At 56.8% G+C, this 21,519-nt stretch overlaps 7 protein-coding genes and 1 non-coding gene across 8 annotated transcripts, besides 1 other annotated feature; 3 read left to right on the top strand and 5 right to left on the bottom strand.

Annotated features, from left to right (window-relative positions):
• Positions 1–659: 659 nt before the first annotated feature.
• Positions 660–3,566, top strand: CYME_CMS036C (similar to syntaxin-binding protein, UNC-18 homolog; the record flags this gene model as incomplete). Its single annotated transcript, XM_005538664.1, has 1 exon — positions 660–3,566. One exon carries the CDS (start codon positions 660–662, stop codon positions 3,564–3,566), a length of 2,907 nt encoding a protein of 968 aa, XP_005538721.1.
• Positions 3,567–3,792: 226 nt separating this feature from the next.
• On the bottom strand, positions 3,793–5,076 carry CYME_CMS035C (ferrochelatase; the record flags this gene model as incomplete). Its single annotated transcript, XM_005538663.1, has 1 exon — positions 3,793–5,076. One exon carries the CDS (start codon positions 5,074–5,076, stop codon positions 3,793–3,795), a length of 1,284 nt encoding a protein of 427 aa, XP_005538720.1.
• Positions 5,077–5,277: 201 nt separating this feature from the next.
• Positions 5,278–6,058: a sequence feature (possible transcribed region).
• A 914-nt stretch (positions 6,059–6,972) lies between these two features.
• On the bottom strand, positions 6,973–8,724 carry CYME_CMS034C (probable structure specific recognition protein, recombination signal sequence recognition protein, chromatin-specific transcription elongation factor; the record flags this gene model as incomplete). Its single annotated transcript, XM_005538662.1, has 1 exon — positions 6,973–8,724. The coding sequence occupies one exon, from the start codon at positions 8,722–8,724 to the stop codon at positions 6,973–6,975; it is 1,752 nt and encodes a 583-aa protein (XP_005538719.1).
• A 306-nt stretch (positions 8,725–9,030) lies between these two features.
• On the top strand, positions 9,031–11,508 carry CYME_CMS033T. Its single transcript, XR_002461648.1, has one exon. It is a non-coding gene; the product is annotated as a hypothetical transcript (transcript).
• Positions 9,456–12,953, bottom strand: CYME_CMS032C (similar to nuclear mitotic apparatus protein; the record flags this gene model as incomplete). Its single annotated transcript, XM_005538661.1, has 1 exon — positions 9,456–12,953. One exon carries the CDS (start codon positions 12,951–12,953, stop codon positions 9,456–9,458), a length of 3,498 nt encoding a protein of 1,165 aa, XP_005538718.1.
• Positions 12,954–16,071: 3,118 nt separating this feature from the next.
• CYME_CMS031C (similar to peroxisomal membrane protein PMP22) lies at positions 16,072–16,635 on the bottom strand (the record flags this gene model as incomplete). The annotated part of the gene is made up of 1 exon (XM_005538660.1): positions 16,072–16,635. One exon carries the CDS (start codon positions 16,633–16,635, stop codon positions 16,072–16,074), a length of 564 nt encoding a protein of 187 aa, XP_005538717.1.
• A 1,882-nt stretch (positions 16,636–18,517) lies between these two features.
• Positions 18,518–19,525, top strand: CYME_CMS030C (hypothetical protein, conserved; the record flags this gene model as incomplete). The annotated part of the gene is made up of 1 exon (XM_005538659.1): positions 18,518–19,525. One exon carries the CDS (start codon positions 18,518–18,520, stop codon positions 19,523–19,525), a length of 1,008 nt encoding a protein of 335 aa, XP_005538716.1.
• A 506-nt stretch (positions 19,526–20,031) lies between these two features.
• On the bottom strand, positions 20,032–21,285 carry CYME_CMS029C (similar to RNA guanylyltransferase and 5'-phosphatase; the record flags this gene model as incomplete). Its single annotated transcript, XM_005538658.1, has 1 exon — positions 20,032–21,285. One exon carries the CDS (start codon positions 21,283–21,285, stop codon positions 20,032–20,034), a length of 1,254 nt encoding a protein of 417 aa, XP_005538715.1.
• Between the last annotated feature and the right edge of the window lie 234 nt (positions 21,286–21,519).

Here is a 21,519-nt window from a genome sequence, read left to right as displayed (position 1 = left end):
GTCCTTGGCTGCACGAAACGGTAACCGTAGGTGCACGTCTTGTGCGAGCACTGACACGTCGGGTCAGCAGTTTTCAACGTTTTCCTTGGCAGTCTCTGGCACTTGCAGAATATTTATTTTTTGGCGACCGCTCTTGTAGGGGAGCGATCGCGACATTGCACTTGTGAGCAGTTTGACGCGACAGCGGCCTTTAGGCGTCAACGCTGACTTCCCTGATAGGTCTGGGTAGTTGACGGGCTCGTTGAAACGGCGGCCTTGCACGACCTGGCGGCTAACGCAGGTTCTGAGCGTGCTCGCTGGAAGCGGGCTCGAGAGGGATTTTCACGGGAAAGGCGCCGCTGCGGGTATCTTTCACTCCGAAGCTCGCTTCCGAGCGAAACGCGCAGTGTAGCTACTCGTGAGGCAGACAGGCATTCAAACCGAGATTCACTGAGTTCGTCTGTCAGTGAGTGCACGAGTCACTTTGTGTTCATCGTACATCCGCGAGGGACTTGATCGAGGACCTCGGGAGCCTCGCGCGGCTCGTTTTACCATACGAGTCCCGTGTCGAGCGTATCCCCGGAGCGGCTTGCCATATTTCGGAAAGCTCTGGTGCGACTACCCCCCAGCACTGCATTATCTCTGCATCAACGTCATCTAGGGGCGACGTCAACCCCAGGATGCCGATCGATGTTCAAGTGCCGGCGGTATCGTCGCCGGTGTTCGACCTTGGCCCCGTCGACGACGATAGCGTCCTGCAACCCGGTATCCGTAGTCTTGTGCGAGAGCGTTTCCATCGCCTGGTCATTCAGGCTAGCCTGAAACGCCTTCGCGAAATCGAACGGGCTCGGACTGGGGTACGCTCGACGGAGCACCCTCAACCGGTCGATGCACAACGCGAGTGGATGCTTCTGGTCCTTGATCGCTATGCCCTACGTATTGTATCCGCTGCAATGCGCTTATCGGATCTGCTCAACGAGGGTGTCGCGCTTGTCGAGCGTCTCGAATTACCGCGAGAGAAATTTCCCAGAATGCATGCCATTTATATTCTGCGACCTGTCGTTGAGTCCTTCACCTATTTATCGAAACCTTCTCGAAATGAATACGCCGCGATTCACGTCTACTTCACGCGAGATGCTTCGTCGCTGGCAGCCCAGTTGCCTGGACTGGGTCGCCCGTTGGCTCCAGAGGCAGGTGCCTCGTCGCTTCAGTACGTGTTCCCGGAGAGCATCAGGGATCGTGTAGTAGCGAGCGTGGATCTGGACCTCGATTTTCTGGCACTAGACGAACGCTACTTCAGCCTTGATCGTCCGTTTGGGGCCCTGCACCGTCTCTACTGCCCCGACCAGGGCAGCATGGTGAATGAGATGCAAACCCAGGTCGAGCAACTGGTCTCGCTGTGTTGCACCATTGGAGCACGGCCGCTGATTCGTTTCGCGGTAGACGCGCCGCTTTCCAAGTGGATGGCGCACCAGCTTGAGCGAGCACTGGCAACGCACGCTCGGGCCCGAGCGTTACCCCATAGCGCTGATCTGAACAAGCAGGTATCGCTGCGTACGCAACGCTCCCAAGCTCGTCGCATGCTGCCCGGTGGAGGCGCAGCGGAAGCGAGTCGAACACCAGTACCGTGGACACTGCTGATCGCAGATCGCTCGTATGATCCGCTGGCTCCGGTGATTCATGAATTCACTTACCAGGCGATGGTTATGGATATTCTTGCTGACGAAATCGATCGGTCGCATGCTGGTGGTGCACGTCTACGGCACCCGTTCTTCGACAGCAGCGGCCGTGAACAGTCGCGAGAGGTGGTCATCGACGACGTCGAGAATGACGCACTCTTCCGATCGATTCGCTATCTGCACATGGCGGACGCGATACCAGCGCTGACGAGTGCGTTTCAGAGGTTTCTGGACACGAATCCAGCTGCTCGCCTGCAAATGACCAAGGCCCGAAAAGATGACGCTGATGGCAACGCGAACAGCGGCGGCACTGATGGCCTCGATAAGACTAGCGCCAGTAGCCCCGGTACGCAGCAGATTAACTTGAAGCAGCTCGGTGCGGCGATTCGTGCGCTCCCACAGTACAGAGAACAGCTGAGCGCATTCTCGCTGCACACGTACTTGGCAGGCCAGTGCATGCGGGCGTTTCACGAACGTCATCTCGAAGAGGTGGCGAGTCTCGAACAGGATCTTGCCTGTGGTCGTGATCTGGAAGGGCACCGGGTGCGCCGCGAAGCCCTCGAGCAGGCGCTCCTTCGCCTGTTTCCCGACATCCAGCGCACCGAGAGACCCTCGAGCACCAGAGACAAGGCGGATGCCTCAAAGGCACCTCAAGCGATCGCTTTACCGGATTCCGAGCGTGTGCGTCTCGTGCTGATCGCCATGCTCGCAAAGTATACCGGTCAGTGTGAATCCGCAGCGCTCTTCGATGAGCGCATGATGATGCAGCGCGCGAGGGTTTCGTCTGGGTCCGTTGAGCACCTCCTGAACGGAGCGAAGACATTGGTCAGTTTCCGTGCACCCGTCAATGAGTACGCACCGAAGAACTGGTGGAAACGGCGTCAATGGCGGCGCCGAGAGCGCAAGCTGCACCGAATGCGCATGCAACAGGCAGACGTCCCGTACACCCTCAGCCGCTATGTGCCTGCCTTCCGATCCGTCATGCAGGACTTTGCGGATGGACGTTTGCGAGCTTCGGAATGGCCCTTGGTCTCTGATCACCAGGTGAATGCCTCGGATGGACGCACATCAGCAGGCGCGAATGCATCGAGCACTGAAAGCGACACTGGCACCGAAAGCGACGAGCACACGACGCCAAAGCAGCCGAGTTCGTTTGTTGCTGGGTCGAATCGACGACCGGGGAAGTCTGCTACACAGCGCATCCAGCGTACCAAGTCCATGAGCACCGGATCCAGCGCAGGGGCAACTGTCGACGCGCATAGGTCACCAGGAGCAACCTTTTCGACGCCTGCTGGAGCACGTCGACGTGGAAGCCAACGTGCGTTGAGCACCACGGACGCTGCCAGTGTGCAGCGTGCACAGTCGTCGCCCCTGAAAGTGGAGACGGCAGGAGGCGGTGCCAGCGGGTCACCAGCTGCTGCTGCTGCAGCTGCTGCTGCTGGTGCTGCTGACGACTACGTGGAGCGCACCCCGCGACTCGTTGTGTTTGTCGCTGGCGGCATCAGCTACAGTGAAGCACGGTCCGCGGCACAAGTGATGAGTCGAACCGGTCAGGATATCATTCTTGGCGGCAGTGGCATGCTGGTGCCGACCACTTACATGCAAGCGCTCCAAGCATTGGATGATCGAGACGCGGCTTGTCGACTGGAGCGCCTCCCCGTCGATCCGGAGTTGGAAGCAGCGCTCGCGGATGCCCGCTCATCCACCGAAACGAGTGATGCAGGGGCCCCTGCTGCATCCGAGCGTACCGGACTGCGTCGTTCTGGACGTCAGGCACGAGTGCAACGTCGCGGACAGTGGAATAACCGTGGCGGAGGGCGCAGCGCTTCATGGTTTCGCAGCATATGCGGTGTCTGCTGTTTCGGAGGCGCGGAAAACAACGATGAGGAGCCTTCGCGCCCGGCTTGAAGAGACGCCAACGCGAGACAGTCGGGAACTTGCATCAAGCCGACCAGGCACTCGGCACGTTTACAATAGCGCTACAAGGTGTCTGGTTCATAAACGAAACGTCCGATACCATAGATCGCTACGGACTCTGAATCCCCGAGGCACGTTTATGAGCGCAGCGCCTACCATATACATCGAAGCCGGGTATGTGCGCTTCTACAGCAGCGCAGACACAGAGGCTGCGCGCTCAACACGAGTCCTCGATAATACGCAGCAAGGCATCGGCCCATTCTTGGGAATCATTCAGACACGGCACCAGGTAAAATTCTTCCCCGCCCGCATTGAGGAATTCTTCTCGCCCTTGCATCCCGATTTCCTCGAGCGTCTCCAGACAGTCTGTAACGAAAGACGGAATGGCGACAGCAAGGCGCCGCACACCCTGTTTCGGCAATATCGTCAACACTTCATCGGTATACGGCTTAATCCACTCTGGTCCAGCAGCAGTCAAGCGACTCTGGAACGACACCGAGTACTCGTGAGGTGCCAAGCCCAGCGTCTGTGCTAGAGCGCGGGCAGTAGCGAAACACTGCGCCCGATAGCAGTTGCGATTCGCTTGCACCAACGCGCTGCAGCAATGCTCTTGCTGCATACAAACTAAACCAGTATCATCAGTTTGTTGACAGTGTTTTTCAGGGACACCATGAAAACTCAACAGAAGGTGATCTACGCGTCGTGATCCTCGCGGCCCAATGACTCGTTCGATTACGTTCGCATAGGCTTGTATGTAGGCGGGATGGTCATAGAATGCCGGCACGATGTGCAGGTACGGTGTAGAGTACAGTTTGCTCGCGGTATGATAAGCCATCTCGCTGGCACTCCCAGTGGTACTGCTCGCGTACTGCGGGAACATCGGTACGATAATCATTCGATCGATACCGCGTCGACGAAAATCGTGCATCACCGAGACCAGGTTCGGTTCACCAAACTGCATGCCGACAGCGACTGCGTAGCCATTGCCGACCCGCTTTTGTATCTTTGTCGCAAGTTCTTGAGAATAGTGCAACAGCGGCGAGCCTGTCTCCTTATCCCAGATATTCGCGTAAGCTTCCGCTGACTTTGCTGGTCGAGTGAGGAGCAGCACTTGCAGCAAAATCGTCTTGAGCCATTTGGGTCGGATGTCGACCACCCGGTCGTCGCCGAGAAACTCGCGTAGGTAACGCCGCACATCAGCAACGTTCAGACTCGCCGGTGTCCCGATGTTTACCAGAATGAGACCAGTTCGGCCTTGAAAACGTGGCTCCAGGAAGGAGGCGCTGCCAGCGGTGCCCCGGTTTGCCACGCGCGCCGTCGTTGCAGTCGCGGTCGTGCTCGTCGCCGGTGAAGCGGCGTTCCGTGCTGTACCTGAGCTCGTCAGCGCATGTTGACCGTCCTCGCTCCCGTGAATCAGGGAAAGTCTCCAGGTAGGGCGACGGTGCAAACCGCCCCGAGGACGGGGCAAGCGCCAGGCGTTCCCAGGCACGACTACAAACATAACGACGTAACTATTGTAATGGTGCTCCGCAACGCGTGCGGATCTCAAGCCAAAGTCTAGGCCAAGTCAAGCCTCTGATCCCAAACGTTCTCGTATGGTACGTCAGCGAAAACAGCCAAACCCTAACTGTTCACGATGGTGCTGCACGCGCCTGACGCGTGTGCCCCGCGTCGAGCGCCCTCATCGTACAGCCCGCGTTACGACGGGCAACGTTTCATACGTAAAGCGGGATATGAGCGCTGCATAGCATCTTTCATTCCGATTATGATTGAGCCTCAGGTGCGTGGAAGAATGTGCTTTTTCGTGGTATCGAGCAGGTGTGTTCAAAGTGCGTTCATGTAACGAAATAAAAATACAGAGGTATGAACGTGAGCGTCGGGGCTCCTGGAGTGCCTTCCTCGCCGGGTGCCGGAAAACAACGACAAAAATTCGCTTCGCTCCAACTATCGAGCGAAGAAGAGCGAGTGATATGAAGAAGAAGAGGGAAGTAGGCTAGACTTAAGTGGCACAGAGGGTACGAGATCTAGTGATCCATGCACGGATGTGTTCAACCAGAGGCAATAAACCCAAGGAGCTCGTGAACCGAGAATTCAACGCTGTTACCAGTATCAGGCAGTATGCTGTGCTGGAGACGAGAGCCGCAGAGCTGACGTGATCTAACTTTATCGCACAACCTCTCAGGCTCGTGGTGTACAGCGGATACACTGGAACCGATAACAGGGGGCCGGTCGAAAACGGCTAGGAGGCGTCCATATATTGATATTCATTTACCGTCCGTGTTCGTAAAAACAGTTTTTTCTTTCACTGACGATTGCTGCTGCTGCTGCTGCTGCTACTGCTGTATGGATACGGAATGGCTATGCGGTGTTTTGCACACTCCAGCTCACACCGATGGAACTGCATCCATGCTGGTTGACACGCATCCGCTTCAACAAACGAGTAGCCCAATCTCCGCGCACCCACAAAGACACACACTTCGTTTAGGGTCATATCCGGCGGCACTACCTATCGGGATTACGTTTATCATGGCAGCAGCTTGCCTCGCACTGTGCCTACAAGCAGAGCGGCAGCTCCAGGAATCGCTCGAGGTATGCGAACCTCGGCCCGGAGATCAGGCGGTATCTAGGATCCTCATCCCCGATTACCCCGTTGAGAAAGCGTATTCGTGAGCGTTTGAGATGACGCTGCACCAAAGCAGCAAACCTTATGCGGATTCCCTCTGGAAGCAAGGGCCGGTTCTCTTGTCTCCATAGTGGCATGCGCGCACTGCAACGAGAACCAGAATCAAGTGGAAGACCTCGTTGACGTTCGTGGCGGTGCTTCTCAGCCGCTTCTCGGGCAATGCGCCAACGAGAAGATTGCCAGATGCACCTCGACCGTATGCGACCGTCGCAGTCGACTTCTTGGTTCCGATAGAGGCAAGCCAGCTCCGTGTGGCATGCGCGCTGACACGTGCTCGGCATCGGGAGGCAGTCTGAAACGGATGCGCACATGAGGCGTCCAGCGAGGCGCCGACGACTTAATACCCAGCAGGGGGTTTTGGAGTCGCGATTCGGCACCCTTGGCTGCTGGCGGATGAAGGTCTCTTCGAATCGGCACCAGCTGCGGAGATGCCCTGTGAGAAATAGGATTTGCGTTCCGGGGAAGAGCCTTATCTCGCGCCAAAAACGCGCACCATCTGGCGATGCTGTTGTTTTTTTCGTATCACGCAGCGTCGGCACATGGAAATGACGTAAACGCCACGCCTCGCTGGTCCAGCGTCCACCGCTTGCACTTGATCCGAAACCTGTGATTGCAGGTAACGAGCACGAGCACCGCCTACACCGTCTCTGGCACGAAACGCTGGACGCCTCGCTAGGCAAGTTGTGCCATTTAACTGCTTGGTCCCGAATCCATTCAGGAATGTAAAGCTTTTTCCAGGTCAGTTGCATGCCCAGTCTCTGCTGCTGCTGCTGCTGATGTCGATTCCGGATCGCCTTGCGACTGATCTTCCTCCGTGACTTGCTCGAGGGGCTCCTCGGGCTCGAGTTCGGCTTCTAGCGCCTCATCATCATCATCATCATCATCATCGTCATCATCATCGTCATCGTCGCGCGCTGCATCCGAGTCACTGGGTGCACCGTCGGACTCATCTTCAACGTCGCCTGCAAAATCTTCATCTTCCTCGTCATCCTCGTCGTCAAACGTCTGCGGATCACGTTTCCCATCATATTTGGTATCCTGGTCGTCGGCTTCTTCGTCGTCCTCACCATCCGCTTCACGACGAGCAGCCTCCTCTGCGGCGATAGCCATTTCGGCTCGCACGGCTGCCGCGCGCATACTGGTCTTGCCGGTCGTTGCACCGCGCAGGAGCGCCGGCGGGATCCCGACCATCCGAACTTGTTTGCTCTCCAGAAACTGGTAGAGTGTCGAGAACTCGCTTCGCTCGAGATTCGTAAAGAGCAGCGTGGAGCCATTCAGCATCACGACCTGCAGGTCAAACCTTCTATCCATTTCCAGTCGTTTGAATTCAACAAAATCAACATCCTCATAACGCAAATAGGTCGGCGGCTTGTTCACAAAGAAGAAACAGTTCTCCAGCGGATACAGATAACCGTCATTGGCACCGAGCGCGGTGCGCAGCGCATGGGCACCCTGTGAGGTCACAAAATTCTTCGGTGCATGCAGGGGCTTGTCGACCAAAACACGCAGCACCTTCGTGACGACTTGCCAGAGCTCACCGCTGATTTTCGGCGGCAACTTATCCCCGTAGCGTTTCTGCAACTCTTCTGGCTTCATGTTTAACGCCACCTCGATCTCATCGTCGTCGCGGCGGAGCTGGAGCACCAGGTGTGGATAGGTTGTGTTGCCCTGGCGAATCGGCGGGTCCAGAGAGATAACCAGCGCCAGATGGATCTCATCCGGTTTTGGCAGCAGGAACATACGCCGCACTGTCTTGTACAGGATCTTGTAGTCGAAAGATTTGCCGTGCATACTCAGGTACGTGGGGAACAGCTCGAGATCGTAGCGACCTCGCGGCACGATAAACGGGAGTTCCTCGAAGAAAACTAGAGACTCACCCATAAACGACGCTGAGCCAACACGCGCCGATAGCTCTGCGTGGAGCGCGATTGCGTCCTCCTCGGTCGGTGCCTGGAAGCGCATCTCAACAAGGCACTCGTCGGTTTTCCCTGCCGTGTCGTCGAGATGAAACTCCAACGCCAGCTCGTTGCGACCTGAACGCACCACTTGCGATATATCCGAAATTGGCAACTCGAACGCCGTCTCTGATCCAGAGACGAAGAGCACGCTCTCACCCTCGATGCGCACCTGTCCAAAGTTCCATCCGACGACGCCCTGTTCGCCGCGCGGTACACCCTTGGTCCATGCCCAGGCCTCCTTCACATACTCCTCCAAGGTTGCGCGATCCGCTGGACGAAAACCTTCAAAGTTCACGGTGCTGCCGTCTTTACGAGTGCAGCGTAGCTGGTCACCGCGAGCGCCTCTGAACCAGCGCAGCGACGCGAGGTCCTCGCGAGCCACACTGATCGTGTATAGACCTTCGTTGCGCGGTGACCAGAGTAGTCCAGCCTTCGACAGCCGCAGTGACCCAGGTCCAAGCGACTGGTCGGTCACATAAACGGGATCAATGACCTGGGCAGCACTCATGGCACCAAAGTCGTGCGAGCGCTAGGAGCGCACGCGCTGGAAACGTTTGCCCGCGCTTTCGACGGTACGGACGCGCATGGCAGCTGCGCGTGGCATCCTCCATCCTGTCTTTTTTATATAGGTGTGTACAGATAGGTTCGATGTGTCGCAGGCGCGCACACGCCACCCCGAGTAGCCATCGAAGACGTCGATGTAGATCCAATGCCTCTAACTTGTCTGTTTTTGTTCGAGTATGTACAAATAGGACAAATGTCACGCTGAGGCGTACGCGCGCCACCCCCGAATACCCTCGTTGTGAGACTGGTCGTGCACGCAACGTGTTCCTCGTTCTCGACTCGAATGGAGGAGAGCAGTCTAGATGAACTGGAACTCATTCGACATGATCATCAAGTTGAGCTTGAGCGAATAGAGGCGCTCTTGGTCCACGAGAGTCTGGAACAGGGTGCAGTAGCTGCCGCGCAGCCGAACTCGCTGAAGCGCGCCTGGCTGGCGGGGTTACGCGCTGGATTGCGCGGCGGCGAAGTAGCCGGTGCGGCACACGCTGACCGTTGCTGGGCAGAGGCGCGAGTTGCGCTATCGCATCATGATCCAGGTGCGGTGCAGACGTGCGACGCTCTTCACTGAAACGCTGGTGGACGCGGAAGCGTAACTGCAGGGGCACTACGGAACAGTGCTTCGTAGACGAGTCGCGCGCGCCACTCGAGCTGAGTTTGTGCGTGAAGCTGCTAGGTTTAGGCGCTGAACAAGTCGTCAGTGGTGCGAGCTGCGGACTGCGTGTGGGTACGTCGTAGAAAGGCGGCGCGCTCGCGCTCCAGGCGCTTCTGGGTGGCCGCTATAACGCGCTGTGTCTCTTCTACCTGACGCAGTATAGCGTCTTGCCACGCCTGTTTCGAGAGTTTGTTCTGCGTTGGTGCGATAGCATCGTTCTGCTTCGGAGCGGATACGGGCTGCACAGCGGGTTCCGGTGCCTCGACGCGCCGTCGATGATGCCTGGTGCGCATAAAATGGATCATCTCTCGACTTACTTGCAGGTCATCAGGCACTTGGTCCAATGCTATGGACGGCTCATCGGTGTCCAGCTCTTCGGCACGCCACGCGGACGCATCGTGATCGTGATGCTTTGGCCGCCGTCGAGTCTCGGTCTTTTGTCGCGAGGCTTGAGCCGCTGCCGGGGGCTTTGCCGCGACAGCCTGGCTCCGCGACGGTGGCGCTGGCTGCGGAACCTCGTCAGGTACCGCTTGCGTTGCTTCCGGGGCGCACGGGGATCCTGGTTCAGAGGCCGCATCGCGCCCGCGAACTTGCGCAAGTCGGTCTACAGTTCGCATCACCCGTTCAATACGCTGTTCCAAACCGTGTAGCGTCCTCTCCCAGGAGTTTTGTGCGGGCTTTGGAGGTGTTTCTCCAAGTGCCGGTGGTGCTTTCTTCTCCAGGTGCGGCTCAGGTGTCGACGTGGGAGGCGGAACGGAAGCTTCTGGGCGCGGGCCCTGGAAGCGCTGCAGACTGACCAATTGTTCGCAAAAGTGGCGCACCTCCTCGCGCCAGAAGCGAATATCCTCATGGAGCGTCCGAATGTCTCGATGAATGGCATCCCAGTGGAGCACGTCCGTCGACGCTGGTGCACCGTCAGCTGCTTTGCGACCACCTGCACCATTTCCCGCTGATGGAGTGGCGGTTGCCGCTGGGGCGCTCAGCGGCGGTCGAGCGTTGGCCGTTCGCATTGTCACTTCGCGAATCTGGTCCTGGAGCTGCTGCTCACGAGTGATCGACTGGCTGAGCTCCATACACAACTGATGAATGTGACGGTCGCGATCTGCGATCATTTCTTCGAGCGAGCGACAGCGGCTCTGGTAATGCATGAACTCGGCGCGCAGTCGCTCGACATGCTGGTCTTGCGGCTCTCGCTCAGCCTGAACGGCGGCCGCATGCGATTCTGCGGCGCGAGTGGTGTTGCGTTCGTTTTCCTCAGTACTGGGAGGAGCGGATGCCGCTTTCAATGTTTCATATCCGCTGCTGTGAGACAAGTAATTTCCAGTTTCCGGTTTCTTCACGTTTGCTTCCGTCGCAGCAGTGCTGTGTTCACCGGCTGGAGCTTTTGCTTGCAGCTCCCGCTCCAAAGTAGCAATACGCCTGATGGCTTCGTGGAGTTTCTCGGCAAGCTCATCGCGTTCGCTCTGGCACAATTCCAGTTCCTCCTGTTGTCGTTGGCTTTCCAGTTCTATGCTCTTGAGTCGCGCCTGCAGGGCGTCCAGTTCGGAATCGCCTGCTTCTAGGCGCGCCTGCAGGTGTTCGATGTGGCCGAGCGCTTGCGCGTGCTCGAGACTCAACTGAGCGTGACTGCGGCATTCTGCCGCGAGTTTCTCTTGTGTCTCTTTCAACGTTTTTTGCGCGTGATGGAGCTCCTCGCGCTCCGCAGACTCCCTGTGCCGCAGCTGCTCCTCTGTTAACTGCCAGTGCTCGCGCTCCTTCTCATGGGCCTCCACTAGGCGGCGCACACGCTCCATCGCGTCACTGGTCGTCCTGGTCAGGGTAGACTCCAGCTCGCGGCATCGTTGCTCAGCGTGGCGGCATGCATCCTCCGCGGCAGCAACTCGTTCGTTCGAGGTGGCCTGCTCGGTCCGAACAGCTTCGAGTGCCGATGCGAGGGCGTCGCGCTCCTTTTGTGCTGCAGTCAGCCGTTCCTGCAGCTCGGTTTGCACGGCGGGCTCGCGAGCTGCATGCGTCGTGGCTTTTTCAAGAGCTCGTTGAAGCATAGTTCTCTGTTCATCGGATTCTTTCAGAAGGCTTTGATAATGCTTCGCTTCTAAACTGAGCTGTTCAATACGTTTTTCCGCCTCAGCGAGATGTGACTCGAGGGCACTTCGTTGCTCTCGCTCGACGACGTGGCTCGCATCCGCGGGCACATGTCCAACGTCGATTCCCTTTTCGCGCTCATGAATGGCAGCTTGCAATTCCTCTTGAAGGCCTCGAATCTCTTCGTCCTTGCTGTCGCGAACGCTGCAGATCTCCTGCTCGAGATCTCGAATCTGTTCGTCACGGATACGTATCTGCTCTTCCAGCCTTTGGATCTCTTCACGGAACGCCGCCTCAGTGGACGCTAGCGCTTCTCGAATTGCGGCGTCAAGATTCACGGGTGTAGGCGTCTGGCAATCGCCTGCTTGCGGGGGTGGCGACGGTAGTGCTTCACCGCTTGCGGAGCTCTTCTTGGCCGCTTCCAATGCCTGTTCTTCGGCACGTTGAATTCGCGCTTGTGCGTCCTGGAGCGCCTCTTGAAGGCCCATAATAGCCTCTCGGGCCGTTTGAAGCAATTCATCTCGCTCCTCAAGATCGGCTAGCCTCTCTTCGAGCTCTGCCTGCAGACTACGCAGGCGCTCTTCTTTCGCCTCCAATTCTAGTCGAATAGAATCGAAATCAAAGTCGATTGCTCCACACTGCGAAACAGTACTATCGTCGTTCAGTTTTCTCGCGCCGGTGGGCGCCGTCCCATCAATCGCTCTATAGTCTATGCCAGCGGCAGCTAAGGCTTCTTCCAGAAAATATATTCGCAATTTCAAGTTAAAGTTTTGCTTCTTGAGCCGCTCAATTTCCTGCTGCATATGCCGCATAGCAAGGTGCGGCGTCGTCGGCGACGGTGGCGTCGGTGGCGAGCTCGGCCTGGGAGTCCGCTCGACACCAGCGTCTAGGAGCGTTCGCATCGACGGTGCAAAGTCTCCGCGTGTTCCCGTTCGCCGGGTATGCGGGCTGCCGAGGCCCTCCAGGGCTTTCTCCCGAGATCCCGAAGCGTTATCTTCCAAAGTGCTGCATGTGCGGGAGAGCTCGGACGAAACACCATTCTCAATGGACTCCTCGCCTATGTTCTCTGCGCTTTTGCGCGGATGCGGTGCGTTGCTGCGCCTTGCACTGGAGGCGGCGACGCTGTTTGCCCCATGGACAAGGTCGGCGGCGGTATCGCCTTCCTGTCGAGACTCAACTGTCCCCAAAGCACCGTTAGACGCGACGACGGCCTCGCTCTGTGCGGTTTCATCCAGCGCTTCGGGACTGAGTTGGGCAATGGAGCTTGGAGTTTGGAGGAAGTTCCGCCAGTATGTTTGGCCGGCTTCCTCTGCGGCGCCCGGCGGCTTTGGAGTATCCTTCTCTATTGGAGAAAGGCTCTGGTTCCAACGTTCACTTCCAAGTGGCCGCCACGGGTGACTTGCATACTCCTGATCGTGCGGTTCGCCTATATCTGCCATATAATTCGAAGAGACTTCGTGGCGAACGCGAGAATCGCTATGCCGATGGTCCCCGCCCTTCAGGTTTCCCGCAAAGTCTCGGGCGTAAAGCAACTGACAAACAAAAAGCACTTGAAACGCCCACTCTTAGGTGCTTAAACAGAAAGGCGTGCACGCTGTTGGGATCCGGTCTCGACCAGCGTTGCCCAAGTAGAAGTATCGTGCAGCGAACACTCCCAAATGGCTCCTGTACCGAAAACGTCCACAGTGCCTGGGGATCTGTTCGCGCGTATCGGTGCTGCGCTGCCAAAAATTCGAATTGCCCAGCCAGCGGCTTGATTTCGATGGGGCAGTGCCACGGTACCTCTTGGTCCAGTAATGTCCTAATATATATATTTTAGAACCAATATGAACAAAATGATCCCGAATGCAGATCGATGCGTGCGTCCGCTTGGATGGCGGCATCTTCCCGCGGATACGCGGCAGCGCGGCGGTGGCGTTGTGGGGCTGCGCACGGTCGCGCGCTTCGCGACTGAACTACACATCTCCATGCCTTCCACGATATCGCTGTGAAAGCTTGTTCTCCTGACTCTTTTCAGGTCGTCGACCAGAAGACACCTTTAAGCAGCAAACGTCTCTGCCTGTGGGATTTCGGGGGTGGTACAGAGTTATTGGCGCCGTGCAACACACATGTCCGCATAGAACAGAACCGTGCACTCACGTAACCCGGGCGCACGCGCTATGTTTTGGGTCTCCGCCAATAGTCATCTACATCAACCTTTTGGTGGATATTTATGCGCATGATTCCTTTTCCGAGCTCTTGTATCCGGCTTTAAATATGCCGGTATTTCCATGTCACTTCAGCTCCGTCGTTAACAAATCTAAGCATGTTGACACCAGCATAGACGTCCCGATTTCGCTGCGCCCGACTGCTGTCGACGCATTTCATGCACAGGCAAAAGTGGACATCTACGCATCGCCTGCCGTTCTCATCTTCCTTGTATACAAACTCTGTGGGCCATTCGCAGCGGCGAGACTTGGATGTAATGAGGTGATCCTATGCTTTTGCGACGCCTCCTCCTCGGCATCCTCCTCCTATGAGTGCTGTCTTTTGGCACGCGAACGCTTGCTTCGTCGCTCGATGCCTGATCTTGGCGGGTACAATGGGCTTTCTGCGATACGCTCCTCCGCTTCTGCGCCCCGGTGCCGTCGCCTGCGATCGCAGGCTTCTTCGAGACGATCTCTGCGGCGAGTATGTTGTCTGCTTCTCGCACAAGCGAACGCTGTTCCTTTGGATCACAGATCCGTCGACCGTGATGTTGTCCACGATGAAATAAGTCCCGTAAGGAAATCCCGGACTGGAGCTCAAGTCGAGATATCCGGATCCGTCCACGAACCAGCAGTGCAATGCCAAGACGCATTCTCTGCTGCAGGCAATGCCTGCGAAGCCTTCAGTGCGAGCCCAAGGCCGTTTTCTATGCAAACAGACGAAACGGGAGTCTCTCGGATCAGCCCCCTTTGAGCGGCATCATGCTCGTATTGAATTCCATATAGTCGATTACCACAAATAGACGAGGACTAGTGTTTCGAACAGAATCGATTACATCATGTGACACGTTCATTGAACTAGAGAGAAGAACTTGTGATGCATTCTTCATGGAACGACAGCGATTTCACCCGTCGTCAGCGCTGCGGCGAGAATCGCTGCGCCCACGAGTTGCCTTGAATAAGGAAGATGGAAAACTTGAAGAGCTTGTGATCTGACCAGGCCACACGTGAGTAAAGGAGACGAGTGAAGCATTGTACGTGTACATTGAATAACGATATAATTTATTTTACGAGCCTCTGTTCAAATGCGTCGTAAACCATTCTGATTCCATTCACGTAATAACTCCCTGCTGCAAAGCGTCTACGGATCTATGGTGAAAAACCAACCTCGAGTCTCTAAACTACTTATGGATTCGCAAGGCCTTCCTGCTGCACTTGGGATTTAGAGGCTACACATCCAATGAAAAGCTCGGAACATAACCAAAGGCATGAATAGAGCGAGCACTCCAGTGTCTCATATCAATATATGATACGGGTGCTGGCGAGCATCGCACTACATGTCGGGTGAACAGCCGTTGATCTGCATCGAGGATTCCGAATCGCGCGATGATTAGCGGCATGCGCGAGAATGCCCGCGCTTCCGCCCAAGACCTCCAAACTGCACCAGCAACACCGCATGCTCGCCTCGAGCATTGCAGATAGGGCTGCGGCAGCGAGCCGTGCGAACGGCCCTGCAGTCGTTGCTCCAAACACGAGTTAGAAGGCACTCGTATCCATGTCGATCTCTAGCTGCAAGAACGACCACTTGCTTCAATCGAATGCCAAGCACCTGAAGATCAAGTGAATGGTTTTATCCACGCGCTTTGAGCAACATGTGCATAGAGCACATTCCAGATATCTCGCAATCGTGCATTCCCAAGGTATGCTGCATCGTCGTGCTGGTGATCACACCGCATTTGTGCCCACGAACGCTACGTTCCAACGCTATGAGCTTATCATCTTGGACCCGAAGGGGATTTTGTCGAGTATGCTATCATGATGAGCGGCATCGGGTACTCGAACTCATTGTCAGGGCGATAGCTCGGGGCTTCCCAGACAGCACCGAACACGTTTCTCCGCGTCATGCGCTCGGTGTTCGATTCGCGCTCCCCGTACACATAAAGGCCGCGACATATGTCGCGGTCTCCAGAACGACAATTTCATTCTTTCAGCATCGGGTTCAGGTTTTACGCCCATCTATATCGACCCATGCAAGATATACGGCATTCTTTGGGCCATACGTAAAAAGTCGTTGTATCTATTAGCCGGGTGCGTACAGCGTCGAGTCGCACGCCCTCCCCGCTACGCATCTCCATGAGTGACCTCGTCCAAGCGTCTCGTCAATGAATTGTCAAGGACATCTCATTCGAAGCGGATCCATCCTTCAGTATCAAAAAATGAACACCTTTCGTTCGCGAGCATACAATCTAGTGCGTTGGTGTGCTTTCGTACTCGTTCAAGACAGGCGCGCGAAGAGAACGCGCGCTACCTTCGAACGCTGCCTGTGGCCAGCGTGCACTCTGCAGAGCGCCCCGGTCTGGTTGCAGCATGCTCAGCTGGTTTTCTCCACCGGCACGCTCGTCTTCGCTGCAGCCATGGTGCTCAGGAATGCGTTATACCCCACCTGAACCGTGTTAATGTACAAAATACGCTGAGAAGAAGGGATAAAGCGGAAGTTAATAAGGTGCGCCAACGGCCAAACCGTCCAGTTCACTTTCAATGTTGGCCATAATTTCTCCCGAACGACTTCAGGAGCCCGCTCCGGTTTCCCCTCCGCCGCCTGCATATAAGAAAAGAAAAGCGACGTAAAAACTGGAGCCCAGAGCAACTGGTCGATGGCCATTTTCGAAACCACAGCAGCGGTACTCTTGCTCGCCTGCGGCATGATAGTCCGGTCTAGAAACTCGTACCAGTAGTGTCCGATAGGTCCGTGCAGTACAAGACCGAATGACGCCATTCTTGCTGTGCGGGCAGCGTCCCAGGGTTTCCCGTCCATCAAGGCCGGGATCTGAGCCACCAGGTCACCGATCGTAAAACCTATGAAAGAAGTCATAGTTTTCACCTGAAGTGGCTTCTCAGCCAACAATTGCGTATACTTTGACCAGAACGTCGCCATGGAGCCGATGCAGAAACGCTTCTTGACACGGAAAGCACTGAAACACAGGAGCGTGCTACTGAGGCCTCGGGGGATGCGCCCTTTTAAGGCAAGCGCCGCGCTGGCGGTGTCGCATTGTCGTCGGCAGACACGCCGGGCGCAACGGCGGCGGCGGCGGTTGCGACACCGCCAGCAACAGCAGCGGATACCATGCGGATGATATCGGCAACAGGTTGTTTACCATGAACTGGGGAATGACTTTCGCGCTAATATGCGGATGTGTGATCAATACGATGCACATGCGCGTTCGTGTGTGAAGCAGAGTGAAGGATAGGCCTCGCGGATGGCAGCTGTGAAGCTGGTCATTTTCGTGCTGCCGCTCGAGCGCTGCTTCGGAGAAAAAGTCCAGAAAATTACTGGAGTATCTTATTGGCGAAAACGATTGAATCTGTGAGACCGTCCATCGGTCTCGTAAATCGTCCCTGGAGATTCACGTTCGTATTCGCGATTCACGGCAAGCTCACTGGGTAGCTCATCATCAATCTAGCGCTGCGTTACCGTGAAACACACGCCGATTCCCGTGATCCGGAACGATGCGTCGAGTACTCTTGCCTGGTGATGGCGCTCCAGTTCCATGCCATGATTCCCATTCGTTTTGCGGATTCGCAGAGTGTATCAACCGAAGCCAACTGCAAGCGATATTCCGCTCGAACAGCTGATGGATGCACTCTGGTACGCAGTATCTGGCCTCGCTACAGAGCGTGAACGATGATCAGTCGAAAATACGCCCGGCCCCCAGCTGCAAGCGATGTTCCGCTCGAACAGCTGGTGGATGCACTCTGGTACGCAGTATCTGGCCTCGCTACAGAGCGTGAACGATGATCAGTCGAAAATACGCCCGGCCCCCAGCTGCAAGCGATGTTCCGCTCGAACAGCTGGTGGGTGCACTCTGGTACGCAGTATCTGGCCTCGCTACAGAGCGTGAACGATGATCAGTCGAAAATACGCACAAATCAACGCGGTAGCTTCCCGTGGCGACCAGGATGCTGGTCGCAAATGCAAATTGCACACGCTTTCCCGTCCGGGCATAGACGCAGCATTCCGCGCCAGACGTTTGCCGCTCAGGCGGCAGGTACGGAGCTTACCCCAACTCCGACGACTCGTTCCATAGGCGAGCGGCTTGTCACGGGTATTCCGCTCGAGCCTGGGACGACCCCAGACTCGGGCTATGGCGTCCGTAGCACTCGTTCTCGTTATCGATTCCTGAACGGTTGGCAGATTTCGATCCCCGCAAGTTCTATGCGGCATACGGGTACGGGCAGCATGCCTTACGACCGATTCTTCGCTACTCATGGATACCGTAAAATGGTCACTTTTCGCGCTCACAGAGCGGTGATCGCACGACTTGATTCCAGGTACGAGCATCAGCGACAACCAGCGCTCAGACGTTGCTGTTGTAACAGCCGAAAAGGCTGTGCGCTGCGTCAAGGCAGCGATCCCGAGCGCTACACCACAGCCCCATCGAATGCACTTGTCAAGATAACGGGTCCATGGGTATCGCAGGGACGTTCTGCTTTCGAGCGGTGACTGCAGTGGCGCATCCAGCGTCATCGACAGGCTTGGCTTGCCTCGTGTCCGCACCTGAACGGTCGCTGCATCGATCGAGCCTCTACTCTCGGATGGTATACCATTGCGGAAGCGCTGGAACCCGACAGCAGTTCCTGAACAGCTGCCGCTTCTTCCGCGATCACTTGTTCCACGTGCACCTCTGGAATGTTTTGATCAGGGGGTTTCGATCCCGCACCATCGACGCAAACGCGAACCCGCAATCATGCGCAGGCGCCTCCAGGGTACGGCTGGGTTGCCAGAGCCGGCTCCTGAAGTGCAACGCCTTCCAGGCCTTATGGAGGAGAGTCATGCGGCAGCGTTCGCTTGTGGACACGCTCTGGCTAACACCAGGTCCCGTGTCACGGGAATGGAGCTGGCTCTGGTCTATGAACGTGTGCACACGGCAACAACGCTGATTAGGTGCCCGTTGCGACGGCTCCGGCGATCGGCAGTCACTCCTGGGCACAGCGGTGCGCGTTTGACCCCACGCTTACGTCACCAGCGTGCGGGTCGAGAGAGACGGCTCGACATGAACGTCACTTGGGCGCCATCATCCGGACGGGCGCTCACAGCTGTGCTTGTGAACGGGGCACTCTGGGCGCTTGGGTTCGTCTCTAGGCAGCGGGCGCTCACGCAAGCTGGCCTGCTGCACGCTGCCGCACTCGGGACGCTGTTATGGGCGTCACTCGGCTGGGCTGGGTGGACCACTTGTCTGCTCTTTTTGGTCATATCCAGTATAGCCACCCGTTTAAAACAGGATAGAAAGGAGCAACTCGGCATCGCGGAGAAGCGCGGCGGTGCCCGGGGCCCAGAGAACGTCTGGGGCGCGGCCGCTGTCGCTGCGCTCTGCGCGCTTCTACACGTCTGGCTCCCAGGGACTGGCGCTTCTGCTAGATGGAAGGCGCTTGCTCGACTAGGTTTTCTGACATCCATGGCGACAAAGCTAGGCGATACGCTCGCCACGGAAATCGGCAAGGCGTACGGACGCAAGACGTACTTGATCACCACAATGCAGGAGGTGCAGCCTGGTACTGAGGGTGCCATTAGTCGCGAAGGCACCATCGCTTGTGCTGCGGGAATCCTGATCCTGACGCTCTTCGGGGCAGCGTCCAGGCTGATACCGTTTCAGGCGAATGCGCTTGCAATCTGTTCCGTGTCTGCGTTCAGCGCAACCCTCATCGAGAGCGTCATCGGAGCTACCCTGCAGCGGCGGTATCCGTGGCTCTCCAACGAAGCAGTTAACGTTTTGAACACAGCGATAGGTGCAGTGCTTGCGGTCATCGTAGGCGCATTGGTTCTCTAGAGCGATCGCTTGACCTGTATTTTGGGTCAGGCATCATCAAATCGGTTCTGAGGCTTTGTGTATGTGTCTGTGTGTGTATGTATGCATGTGTGTGTGTGTGTGTGTGCTCGAACTTGCAGACCGACGCCAGCATCTGAGAGTCAGCGCTTCACTGCACCAAAGCGACATGGAGCGCGGCTGTGCCCACTGGGCGGAGCTGGACCCAAACAGCAGCCTCTGCAGATGTCTATCCTTGCGTGCGGCTATGAGGCTCCTCGTGTGCTCGCATGTGTGCATCTATGTGCGAAGACCGATATGGTAGCAGCAGTCTGTATGCTGCAGTTGACGTTGTCAGCTTTGCGTTGCAGGTTACCGATGCATCGGTCAACTACACGCCTTGACGAGTACCATCGGTTCGGCGCCGCCTCGTTCGCTCACACTGGTGTCCGGAAGCGTCTGCAGCTTATCCGTGAGCCGCGCTCCAGTCGGCCGCCGCAGGCACCGTTTTGACGTTTGCGAATGAGGTCTTAGCGCGAGCCCTGGAAGCGCCCGCTAGGACCCCAGAGCTGCTGGTGCGTCGGACCTCTCGATGCTTCGAGGTGTACAAGAAGCTGCTCTGTCGTCATCGTCGTCGGGCAGCGGAAAGCATCCCACCAGGTTGCGTAGGCCTGGCCAAGACCTTTGGCATCTTGGACCAGCAGATCGCCCAGTCGCCACAACTGCGCAGGATGACATCGTTCCACGTTGCCCCAGTGGCCCACAGAGGCGTAAAAATTGAAACCCCTTGGCCATGGCTTCGTCCAGTTTGTAGTCCAGTCTCCGTCTGGTGACCAGAAATGGACTTTAGGCAGCCGCCGCTGCCCGTACGGATGCCCCAGGCGACGCATTTCCTCCCGCCAGCAGCGCTCTGCGCGTCGAAGACACCTTTTGCATCGACAGGTGTCCCAGGTGAAGCAGTTCTCGTCTGGTGTGCCTCGGTGAAGTTGTTGCGGCTTGCAAGCTCCGGTGTAGCGTGCAACAACTGCTGGAGATGGTTGCAGGGATGCATCCACTTGCGCATGCGCATCCGCCAGCTCGAGGAGCACCTCCCAGAGCGCTGACTGGTCTGCGAGCGTTTGCGGCTCATCGGCTTGCGCTCGCCATTTCTCCAAAAAGGCCAACGACCATTCCGTTGGTCGAATGAAAAACGCTCCAGAGTTGATGTAATCGGCACCATCATGCAGCACGAGATCGATATCTTCGGATACTGCGTCAGTGAAAGCGCTCAGCGGAATGCTGGTGTTCATCACCATTGCGTCGGCATCCACGTAGAAGATCCAGTCCGGACACGAGTTGCCACCAAGACACGCCTGGACATATTCCATCAAAAACCACAAACGATTCCAGTAGTCGCTCTTACCGTGCACTTCCGACCAATCTCGAATATCTATGATAAATTCGTACCCATGAAGCCGTGCAAAGCATTGTTTGTTCGTGATGGCAAGCGAGAATCGATTCAGGAACGCGGACGTCGCCCCTGTCACGATGGCGATGCGGGGCGTATCGACCTGCTTCACATCCAAGCGCTGGTAGGGCGCTGAGGCGTGGCGGTATCTCTGCCAGCAGGCCGCCAAGTTTACCTGGTGGGACAAAAGCCACCATACACAAGAAATCAAAACGAGGCTCAGACCTAGATAAAGCGGTTTTGCGATCCAGTTTACAGAGGATCGTGTATGAGCGCGCCAGACTCGCCAGCGCCGTGACGCTATTTCGCATACAAGAGGGAGCGGTAGGTAACGCATTCGCGCCTAGCCATGAAGCACAAGCAAGGATGGAGAGGTTCACCCAAAAGTCGGTTGCTCCATAGGCACAAAGACTCGTGCTGCGGTGCTCGCAGCGTCCGAACCAGCCACAGCGTGTCTCATCCGCGCGTCATCTCGACGAGACGGCATTTGTTGACAGCTGGACAAGGCATTCATCGTCGGTGGACAGCTATCGAAAACAAACCAGCAGTGGCGGTGGCGATTGAATCACTC

The sequence above is a fragment of the Cyanidioschyzon merolae genome, chromosome 19 (assembly GCF_000091205.1).
Source record: "Cyanidioschyzon merolae strain 10D DNA, chromosome 19, complete genome".
In the NCBI taxonomy this organism is placed as follows: Eukaryota; Rhodophyta; class Bangiophyceae; order Cyanidiales; family Cyanidiaceae; genus Cyanidioschyzon; species Cyanidioschyzon merolae.
The sequence above is the reverse complement of the archived record's forward strand: the minus strand, read 5'-3'. Positions and strand labels throughout refer to the sequence as shown.